This window comes from Rhinopithecus bieti, unplaced genomic scaffold (assembly GCF_001698545.2).
Source record: "Rhinopithecus bieti isolate Rb0 unplaced genomic scaffold, ASM169854v2 scaffold_2451, whole genome shotgun sequence".
Classification (NCBI taxonomy): domain Eukaryota; kingdom Metazoa; phylum Chordata; class Mammalia; order Primates; family Cercopithecidae; genus Rhinopithecus; species Rhinopithecus bieti.
In genome coordinates this window covers 320422-332407 of record NW_016803687.1, presented here as the reverse complement: position 1 = coordinate 332407, position 11986 = coordinate 320422, and the positions used below count along the sequence as shown (strand labels likewise).

The 11986-nt window shown below is 40.8% G+C and overlaps 1 protein-coding gene across 1 annotated transcript in view; it reads left to right on the top strand.

Moving 5' to 3' along the window:
• Nucleotides 1–11986, top strand: part of LOC108514446 (uncharacterized) — a 191047-nt gene that overhangs the window by 77658 nt on the left and 101403 nt on the right. Inside the window, exon 7 of the mRNA XM_017850721.1 lies at nt 394–456. Coding sequence (XP_017706210.1) covers nt 394–456 — 63 coding nt within the window. The remainder of the gene's footprint in view (nt 1–393; nt 457–11986) is intronic.

Here is an 11986-nt window from a genome sequence, read left to right as displayed (position 1 = left end):
GAGTCTCGCTCTGTCGCCCAGACTGGAGTGCAGTGGCGCAATCTCGGCTCACTGCAAGCTCTGCCTCCCGGGTTCACGCCATTCTCCTGCCTCAGCCTCCCGAGTAGCTGGGACTACAGGCGCCCGCCACCTCGCCCGGCTAGTTTTTTGTATTTTTAGTAGAGACGGGGTTTCACCATGTTAGCCAGGATGGTCTCGATCTCCTGACCTCGTGATCCGCCCGTCTCGGCCTCCCAAAGTGCTGGGATTACAGGCTTGAGCCACCGCGCCCGGCTGAAAAGTCACTCTTATTTGGCCTTTGGCCAAGTTATAGAGCAGTTTCCCGAGCTGGAGATGGTAGTCCTGCATCTCTACTTTGTCTCTACCTGTCCTCAGGGATATTTCTTCTTTCAGGCACTAATAATGCTTCCTATGGGCCAGAGGAGGGACAGATCTCCGGTGAGAGAGCCCAAGATGGTGAGTAAGCTGTTTGTTCACTTTGATCTCACTTTTCCAGTCAAAACAGTGATTTGGGGGAGTATTTTTTGCACACTTGGTGCCAGGCAGAATGTGGGGTGAGGCATTATGGATGTGCCAATTCTCTTACTGCCTACATGAAGTTTTTTCACTTCTTTGTGACCCCAGTAACTGACTTGTATTCATAACTTTTGTATTTGAATTTTGGTATATTTCTCGTAATAATCTTGGCACTGTATATTTGCTTATGGTTTTCTAGGAGGTTATGCTAGCTTGCTTCTATGCTGCCATTTTGGAACTGGAGGTCCTCAATTCTTCTTTAGAATAAATAATTATTCTTATTAAAGGAAAAAGAAAAGGAAATTAGAACATAAGATATAAGGCAAGTTATGATTTCTATCCATTTGATTAAAAAAATCATCTATCTATTTCATTTTGAAGCCTTGCCTTTTAAAGCAGTATGGTATAGCAATTAATAGTGAAAGCACTGGAGTTACTCTAATGAGGTTAAAATTCTGGCTTTACCAGTTTCTAGCTTCAAATCTTATCCAAGTTACTTAATTGCACTGTGACTCAATTTCTTCATTGGATAATGGGGGGATAATACCAATTCCAATCTCAAAGTGTTTACATGATGCTTGTCAAGTGCATAATGTACTTCCTGGTGCTTAATAAAATCGAGCTACCATAATTAGTCACAACTTCCTACATTCCTATCCTACATTGGATAATACCAATTCCAATCTCAAAGTGTTTACATGATGCTTGTCAAGTGCATAATGTACTTCCTGGTGCTTAATAAAATTGAGCTACCATAATTAGTCACAACTTCCTACATTTGAGCATAACATACTCAAAAACATGGTGTTTGATTACTTAGCTTTGATCCTGTCCTAAAGGACATGTTACTATAATCACAAGACACACCCCATCACAACATTGGCGGACTTTCGCTATCACATTGTGAACTCAGGAAATGGAAGTGAGGTTTATGGTTTTGTGTAAATACAATAACTATAGCCCTTTCTGGACTCTGTTATTTTTGCTATTGTCAATGTTATCCTGCTAGAGACCTTGACTCTGCCTTTTGCTCTTCTATTTTGATACATTTGGTAGGCCACTCTTAAATTGATACTCCTCAAGTGTTCACTTTACTGATCATTTTAAAGCTTTTGTAAGGAAATAGACCCATGGCAGAAACTCTTGTGTTAAGAGAAATACTTTAAGAGACTTTTTCAAAAGAAAAAAAGCTAATAGTGCTCTACATAATAACCAACTCTCTGTGTGGCCTGGTGCAAATCTCTTCAAACCTCTGGGCTTAGTTTCATCATCTATAATCCTCAAGGAAAGAATGAAACAGCCCTCAAAGAAAGAGATAAAAAGTTAGAAAATTTCCTCTTTCTGGATGGCTGCTTCTCAGATATTAAAAACAAATCTACATAGTCATTGGCAGGAGAGAAGAGGGATCCCCTAAAGTCAGCTCCTGGCAAGATTTTTTATTTCTCTCTACTTGCCAAGTTGACAGCCTTCAGACTCTTAAGATGGATCTCATTATGTATTTAAGCTCTGTCTACCTCAGTCTCCACAAGACACCTAGGACTTCCAGGCTACCTGCGATCACTAAAACCCAACTCTATGTAATTTTGTATATCTTCTTTTCTGATGTCACCCCTCAACCATCCCACTCCTGAAATTCATCCATTGTGCTCCCTGAACTCATAGCAAAAACTCTGAATCCTTAATCTCATCTGAGTGTTTCCTTCCCCTTCCTCACTTAACTGAAATCTGTGCCCTGAAGACATTTCTTCCCCTGCCACCCTTTCAAGTGGTGCTGGGTTTTTTTCCTCCCATGCCTCATACCTCTGGGACTGGTGGTGGGGTGGTTTCCTCCTTGCTCCTCATTGCTGTTTCTAAACCATTCTCCCTTCCTCTTCCCTAGCATGCTCAGCTTTGAATCTCATGTCATCAAACTATATCCTCTCCTTCTTATAGTAATCTATTGATTTGTATCCATGCTTGCATACCTTTAAAGACATGTAGACCCTGATACTTGTCAATTTCTCTAACACTAATCTTTTCATAGTTTTTGGTGATATTTATCTTGGATAGATATCATCTTTTAATCCATTCACTTTTCTATTCCTTGAGCTCTTTTCCTCCCATGATTTTGCCCTCCATCATAATACATACATTCTCCAATAATTATGGTCTAGATAACTTTGAATATTTTCAAAATCTCACTTTGAAGAGCACTACTGTTTAACCAGACCACTTTCTATATGCAAACAATTTTTAAATCCCTACTGGGAGCCTTAGGCTTACAGTAGGCCCAGATATCAAGTTTTTAATTTCTTCTCTGACTAAACAACATTGTCTTGGTAATTTTATCTAGATCATGACTTTAAGTACCATTAATTGATGATTCCACACTTTTTTCTCCAGACTGGTTATGCTCCAAAACTCCAGCTCATGTTCAACTTCTTAATTAACAGTTCCACCTGGATTTTTAATTTTTAATAGACATTTCCAACCTAACATGTCAAACTCAGGAACTGTGTACATGTTCTCTCTGCCTGGAAAGTTTTTCTTTGGAGATTACAGGCGTCAATCCATCACTATTTTCATGCTTTGCCCAAAGGCCTCTCCAAAAAATGTAAGGCCATCCCTGACTACTCTGTCATAGGCATAGCCACATCCTCCAGACCTACCTACTTCTCTTTCTTTGATTTCTAGCATTTAAGATAGCAAGATATACTGCCTGTTTTACTTATCTGGTATTGTTTGCCTCCTCCTGCTAGAATATAATCTCCATAAAGGCAGTTAGTGTTGGCTAATTTGTTCATACTAAATCCTTTAGAAGTAGAATAATGTATAGCACATAAAAAGGGCTTACTATATTTTGCTGGATTAATTAAGGTACTGGCATTTTATTTTGTAAAAGTGTTGTACCAGTTATCACATTTTTTTCTATTTAATGAGGAAATTTACCCAATTAGATTAAGTATTTTCCTCTGGCTCTAAGGAGCTCAAATAAGCTGTTTCATTTTTAATAAAAAATACACCTGAAAAAAATCATCAGTGTGTTTTGTTTCATTGTATCTTTTCTGAGAATATGATGAACAACTCTGCAAAGAAAGACTTCTGAGTACAGAATACCTAATAATGCTGCTTAAATATGAAAAAATAATTTTTAAAACCTGGCCAAACTGGCATGAAAGTGTAAATAATTGAATTCAGAAAATATAAGAAAGCTATATCACATGGGGGTTTAAAGTCATTTAGAGTTTGCTTTCATGGTTCATACCTACCTCTGGTGGCCTAGAACTCTCCTAGAAATAAAAACAATAACAAAAAACTTATCCTTTTTTGGAATAAGTGTGATGTGGTGCTGAGAAGAATGTGTATTCTGTTGATTTGGGGTAGAGAGTTCTGTAGATGTCTATTAGGTCTGCTTGGTGCAGAGCTGAGTTCAATTCCTGGATATCCTTGTTAACTTTCTTTCCTGTTGATCTGTCTAATGTTGACAGTGGGGTGTTAAAGTCTCCCACTATTATTGTGTGATTGACTAAGTCTCTTTGTAGGTCTCTAAGAACTTGCTTTATGAATCTGGGTGCTCCTGTATTGGGTACATATATATTTAAGATAGTTAGCTCTTCTTGTTGCGTTGATCCCTTGACCATTATGTAATGGCCTTCTTTGTCTCTTTTGATCTTTGTTGGTTTAAAGTCTGTTTTAGCAGTGGCTAGCATTGTAACCCCTGCTTTTTTGCTTTCCATTTGCTTGGTAGATCTTCCTCCATCCCCTTATTTTGAGCCTATATGTATCTCTGCACATGAGATGGGTCTCCTGAATACAGCACACTAATGAGTCTTGACTCTTTATCCAATTTGCCAGTCCATGTCTTTTAATTGGAGCATTTAGTCCATTTACATTTAAGGTGAATATCATTATATTTGTATTTGATCCTGTCATTATGATATTAACTAGTTATTTTGCTCATTAGTTGATGCAGTTTCTTCCTAGCATCAATGGTCTTTACAATTTGGCATGTTTTTGCAGTGGCTGGTACTGGTTGTTCCTTTCCATGTTTAGTGCTTCCTTCAGGAGCTCTTGTAAAGCAGGCCTGGTGGTGACAAAATCTCTCAGCATTTGCTTGTCTATAAAGGATTTTATTTCTCCTTCACTTATGAAGCTTAGTTTGGCTGGATATGAAATTCTGGGTTGAAAATTCTTTTCTTTAAGAACGTTGAATATTGGCCCCCACTCTCTTCTGGCTTGTAGTGTTTCTGCCGAGAGATTCGCTGTTAGTCTGATGGGCTTCCCTTTGTGGGTAACCCGACCTTTCTCTCTGGTTGCACTTAACATTTTTTCCTTCATTTCAACTTTGTTGAATCTGACAATTATGTGTCTTGAAATTGCTCTTCTCGAGGAGTATCTTTGTGGTGTTCTCTATATTTCCTGAATTTGAATGTTGGCCTGCCTTACTGGGTTGGGGAAGTTCTCCTGGATGATATCCTGAAGAGTGTTTTCCAACTTGGTTCCATTCTCCCCATCATTTTCAGGTACACCAATCAGACGTAGATTTCATCTTTTCACATAGTCCCATATTTCTTGGAGGTTTTGTTCATTTCTTTTTACTCTTTTTTTCTCTAAACTTCTCTTCTTGCTTCATTTCATTCATTTGATCTTCAATCACTGATACCCTTTCTTCTACTTGATCGAATTGACCACTGAAGCTTGTGCATGCACCATGTAGTTCTCATGTCATGGTTTTCAGCTCCAGCAGGTCATTTAAGGTCTTCTCTACACTGTTTATTCAAGTTAGCCATTTGTCTAATCTTTTTTCAAGGTTTTTAGCTTCTTTGCTATGGGTTCAAACATCCTCCTTTAGCCCAGAGGAGTTTGTTAATACCGATCATAATCATCTGAAGCCTTCTTCTCTCAACTCATCAAAGTCATTCCCTGTCCAGCTTTGTTCCATTGCTGACAAGGAGCTATTTTCCTCTGGAGGAGAAGAGGCACTCTGATTTTTAGAATTTTCAGCTTTTCTGCTCTGGTTTCTCCCTATCTTTGTGGTTTTATCTACCTATAGTCTTTGATGATGGTGACATACAGATGGGGTTTTGGTGTGGATGTCCTTTCTTCTTTTTAGTTTTCCTTCTAATAGTCAGGACCCTCAGCTGCAGGTCTGTTGGAGTTTGTTGGAGTCCACTCCAGACTCTGTTTGCTGGGGTATCACCAGTGGAGGCTGCACTACAGCAAATATTGCAGAAGGGCAAATGTTGCTGCCTCATCCTTCCTCTGGAAGCTGTGCCTCAGAGGGGCACCCATAGTTGAAGTAAAGCACTCCTCAGCAAATGTAAAAGAACAGAAATTATAACAAACTGTCTCTCAGACCACAGGGCAATCAAACTAGAACTCAGGATTAAGAAACTCAATCAAAATCGCTCAACTACATGGTAACTGAACAACCTGCTCCTGAATGACTACTGGGTACATAACGAAATGAAGGCAGAAAGAAAGATGTTTTTTGAAACCAATGAGAACAAAGATACAACATACCAGAATCTCTGAGACACATTTGAAGCAGTGTGTAGAGGGAAATTTATAGCACTAAATGCCCACAAGAGAAAGCAGGAAAGATCTGAAATTGACACCCTCACATCACAATGAAAAGAACTAGAGAAGCAAGAGCAAACACATTCAAAAGCTAGTAGAAGGCAAGAAATAACTAAGATCAGAGTAGAACTGAAGGAGATAGAGACACAAAAAACCCTTAAAAAAAATCAATGAATCCAGGAGTTGGTTTTTTGAGAAGATCAACAAAATTGATAGACCACTAGCAAGACTAATATAGAAGAAAAGAGAGAAGAATCAAATAGATGCAATAAAAAATGATAATGGGGATATCACCACTGATCCCATAGAAATACAAACTACCATCAGAGAATACTATAAACACCTCTATGCAAATAAACTAGAAAATCTAGAAGAAATGGATAAATTTCTGGATAAAATACACTCTCCCAAGACTAAACCAGGAAGAAGCTGAATCCCTGGATAGACCAATAACAGGCTCTGAAATTGAGGCAATAATTAATAGCCTACCAACCAAAAACAATCCAAGACCAGATGGATTCACTGCCAAATTCTACCAGAGGTACAAAGAAGAGTTGGTAGCATTCCTTCTGAAACAATTCCAATCAATAGAAAAAGAGGGAATCCTCCCTAACTCGTTTTATGAGGCCAGTATCATCCTGATACCAAAGCCTGGCAGAGACACAACAACAACAACCAAAAAAGAATTTTAGATCAATATCCCTGATGAACCATCCATGCAAAAATCTTCAATAAAATACTGGCAAACCGAATCCAGCAGCACAGCAAAAAGCTGAAGTACTTGCAACTTTATTTTCTTCTTCTTTTAAAAACCAACTTTTAGTTTTGCTGATTTTCTCTTTATTACATTGATTTTATTTTATACATTTCTATTAATTGGTATTTCTTCCTGCTCTTCATGTTGATCAGCTCTGACCAAACACTTTCTTTAAAGTCCTAATATTCGTTATTTAATTTTACTTCAGCATTTACTCATAATAATTCACATTTTTAAAAATTATTATACTTTAAGTTCTGGAAAACGTGCAGAATGTGCAGGTTTGTTACATATGTATACATGTGCCATAGTGGTTTGCTGCACCCATCTATCCCTCATCTACATTAGGCATTTCCCCTAATGCTATCCCTCCTCTTCCCCCCCACCACCCTGAGAGGCAATGTTGATGGTCTTTACATTTTGATATGTGTTTGCAGTGGCTCATAGCAGTTTTTCCTTTCCATATTTAGTGCTTCCTTCAGGAGCTCTTGTAAGGCAGGCCTGGTGGTGACAAAATCCCTCAACATTTGCTTGTCTGTAACGGATTTTATTTCTCCTTCACTTATGAAGCTTACTTTGGCTGGACATGAAATTCTGGTTTGAAAACTCCTTTATTTACAAATGTTAAATATTGGCCCCCACTCTCTTCTGGCTTGTAGGGTTTCTGCAGAGAGATCCGCTCTTAGTCTGATGAGCTCCCCTTTGTGGATAATTCGACCTTTCTCTCTGCCTGCCCTTAATGTTTATTTTTATTCCTTTATTTCAACCTTGGTGAATCTAATGATTATGTGTCTTTGGGTTGCTCTTCTCGAGGAGTATCATTGTTGTATTCTCTGTATTTCCTGAATTTGAATGTTGGCCTGTCTTGCTAGGTTGGGGAGGTTCTCCTGGATAATATCCTGAAGAGTGTTTCCCAACTTAGTTCCATTCTTCCTGTAACTTTCAGGTACACCAAACAAATGTAGTTTTGGTCTTTTCACATAGTCCCATATTTCTTGGAAGCTTTGTTCATTCCTTTTCATTCCTCTCTAATCTTGTCTTCATGCTTTATTTCATTAAGTTGATTTTCAATCTCTGATATCCTTCTGCTTGATTAATTCGGCTATTGATACTTGTGAATGCTTCACGAAGTTCTTATGCTGTGTTTTTCAGTTCCATCAGGTCATTTATGTTCTTCTCTAAACTGGTTATTCAAGTTAGCAATTCCTGTAACCTTTTATCAAGGTTCTTCGCTCCCTTGCATTGGGTTAGAACATGCTCCTTTAGCTCCAAGGCATTTATTATTACCCGCCTTCTGAAGCCTACTTTTGTCAATTTGTTAAACTCATTCTCTGTCCAGTTTTCCCTTGCTGGGGAGGAGTTGTGATCCTTTGGAGGAGAAGAGGTGTTCTGGTTTTTGGAATTCTTAGCCTTTTTGCACTGGTTTCCTCATCTTCATGGATTTATCTACCTTTGGTCTTTGCTGTTGGTGACCTTCAGATGGGGTTTTTGTGTGGTTGTCGTTTTTGTTGATGTTGATGCTATTCCTTTCTGTTTGTTAGTTTTCCTTCTAACAGGCCCCTCTTCTGCAGATCTGCTGGAGTTTGCTGGAGGTCTACTCCAGAACCTGTTTGCCTGAGTATCACCAGCAGAGGCTGCAGAACAGCTAAGATTGCTGCTTGCTCCTTCCTCTGGAAGCTTTGTCCCAGAGGGGCACCCACCAGATGCCAGCCAGAGTTCTCCTGTATGAGTTGTCTGTTGACCCCTACTGGGAGGTGTCTCCTAGTCAGGAGGCATGGAGGGTCAGGAACTCACTTGAGGAGGCAGTCTGTCTCTTAGCAGAGCTCGAGTGCTGTGCTGGGAAATCCACTGCTCTTTTCAGAGCTGGCAGGCAAGGACGTTTAAGTCTGCTGAAACTGTGCCCACAGCCATCCCTTCCCCCGTGTGCTCTGTCCCAGGGAGATGGGAGTTTTATCTTTAAGTCCCTGAATGGGGCTGCTGTCTTTCTTTCAGAGATGCCCTGCCCAGAGAGGAGGAATCTAGAGAGGCAGTCTCGCTACAGTGGCTTTGTGGTGCTGTGGTGGCCTCTGCCCAGTCTGAATTTCTGGGCAGCTTTGTTTACACTGTGAGGGGAAAACTGCCTGCTCAAGTCTCGGTAATGGCAGATGTCCCTCCCCCCACCAAGCTCTAGTGTCCCAGGTCAACTCCAGCCTACCGTGCTGACAGCGAGAATTTCAAGCCAGTGGATCTTAGCTTGTTGGGCTCTGTGGGGGTAGGATCTGCTGAGCAAGACTACTTGGCTCCCTGGCTTCAATCCTCTTTCCAGGGGCGTAAACGGTTCTGTCTTGCTGACATTCCAGGTGTCACTGGGGTATGGATAAAAACTCCTGAAGCTAGCTTGGTGTCTGCCTGAATGGCCACCCAGTTTTGTGCTTGAAACCAAGGGCCCTGGTGGTGTAGGCACCTGAGGGAATATCCTGGTCTGTGGATTGTGAAGACCATGGGAAAAGCATAGTATCTGGGCCAGATAGCACCATCCCTCACAGCACAGTTTCTCATGGCTTCCCTTTGCTAGGGAAGGGAGTTCTCTAACTCCTTGTGCTTCCTGGGTGAGGCGATGGTCTACCCTGCTTCTGCTTGCCCTCCGTGGGCTGCACCCACTGTGTAGCCAGTTCAAATGAAATGAACCGGGTACCTCAGTTAGAAAAATCACCCACCTTCTACATTGGTCTCACTGGGAGCTGCAGACTGGAGCTGCTCCTATTTGGCCATCTTACCCAGGAATGAAGGGGAGTTTATTAAGGAGTATTGACTCATACAAGGTGAAGTCCCACAATCGGCCTTCTGTAAGCTAAGGAGCAAAGAAGCCAGTCTGAGTCCCAAAACCTCAAAAATAGGGAAGCCAACAGTGCAGCCTTCAGTCTGTGGCCAAAGGCCTGAGCACCCCTGGCAAATCACTGATGTAGGTCCCAGAGTCCACAAGCTGAAGATCTTTGAGTCTGATGTTTGAGGGCAGGTGTCCAGCATGGGAGAAAGATGGTGGCCAGAAGACTTAGCCAGTTGAGTCCTTCCACCTTTCTCCACCTGCTTTTATCCTAGCCACACTGGCAGCTGATTAGATGGTGCCCACCCAGATTGAGGGTGGGTCTGCCAATAATTAACATTTTCTAAATGTTATGTTCCATATGAAATTATTGTCCAATTAGTGTGATGGAACCTTCTCTGAATAAGATGAATTAGAGTTGTTAGGATAGCAATCTCTCTCTAAAATGAGCTCGTAAACCAGTGATAGCATGGCCTGGCATTTGTCTCCCCACAAAGAGAGACCAAAACAACAAGTAGACAAGTATATTTCATCTGGAGTGACTGAGGAAGTTTGCTGGATAGCACCAGAGGAGCAGCAAAATCTGTGGAGCATGGAGGTACAGGACAGCACCATAGAAAGGTGAGTGAGGCACCCTGCCTCTGATACATACACTGTCTTCCCTGCTAGAACAGTCTCCGAGTCAAGGAAGACTTCTTCTTACAAGGAAAAGGTAAGGTGGAGACCCCTCAGTAGTCCTCATTACTGTCGTAGATGCCAGTAGTTTACCACAGGAGAGTCCTTTAGTCCTCACAGGATCTGAAGCCAATTAGGAGAATTGCTAGGAGTTTGTGCTGCTGAATGGTCTGGGGATAGGGGTCCATGTTTAGTACCTTCCTTTGCTATGATTTAAGTTGCTATGGAATGGCACCATCTTGAAGCTGGACCTACTACCGGACTGTGTCCTACCCCAGGGGCCAGTAGGCACTGACTCTTTCCATTTGTGAGGTCCTACAATTGTTCCACCACATTCATATGGGTTTCTGCAGCACTGCAATTCTGACTTTTCGGAGCCTAGGTCCAACAAAACAGTTGATAATTTGGTGTCCAAATCCATGTACCTAGACTCTTTCCAGGGAATGAAAAGACCTGCATAGTGAAGAAGCTGCCTAATAGCTAGCTGGCCTGCTGCACCTGTGCACACTGGCATTGCATAGCCAGCTGGCCCACTGAGGCTGTATATGCCTATGTCCAGCTTGAAAGCCAGGACAGTGGTGGCCCTGCCTCTCTGGAGAGACCAACCCACAACCACCTGACTTGCAGAACTTGCTTGTAACCCCACCTGTTGCCTTTCCAGACAGCCAGTCTGGCAGCAGCCCTGCACCCTTAGAAAGTCCATTGCACAAACTGTTGATCCATTATGAGTAAACATGCTTGGCCTGACAATCAACCCAGTGCCCTTGTCCCCAACAAAACTTGCATTGTTGTCACAAATTCTCACATCTTAGCCATTGAGACAATCACAGACATAATGAGGAGGATTATAATTATAGAAATTGCACAGAGATGATGCTACTGAGTCCTCACAGAACCAAAGGCAATGCACCACAGCCAACTGACACTCTAGGACAATCTGCAGGAAAATGTCTCTCCCTACAAAAGCTACTCCATAAAGTTAGAAAAAGTGATGGCTCCATTGGATGCACAGATCTCAATGTGGGGACATAAGAAACATGAAAAAGCAAGGAAATATGACACCCCAAATGGAACAAAAAAGTCTATGGTAACAGACCCCAAAGAAAAGGATATTTATGAAATGCCTGAAAGGAATTCAAAATAATGATGTTAAGTAAGCTCAGGGAGATATAAAAGAATATAGACAAATAATTCAGTAAAATCAGGAAAAAAGTTTATATTCTGAATAAGAAATCCAATAAAGAGATAGATATCATAGAAAAGAACCACACAGAAAAGAGCTGAAGAATTCAATGACTGAAGTAAAAATATAATTGAGGGCTTCAACAACAGACTAATCAAGCAGAAAAATTTCTAAACTTGCTTTCAAAATAATCCAGAGGAAAAAAAAATTTAAAATGGTTCTTAGGGAACATCATTAAGTGAACTAAAATTTGCATTATAGGGATGCTGGGGGAAGAAATGGAGAAGGGTACATAAAACCTCTTTAATTAAATAATTACTGAAACCTTCCCAAGTCTAGGGAAAGGTATGATCATCAATGTCCAGGGATTTCAAAAATTCTGAATTAGATTCAACCTTCAAAAATCTTCTCTGATGTACATTATAATCAAACTGTCAAATGTCAAACACAGAGAATTCTAAAGGCTGCATGAGAGAAACATCAAGTTACAGAA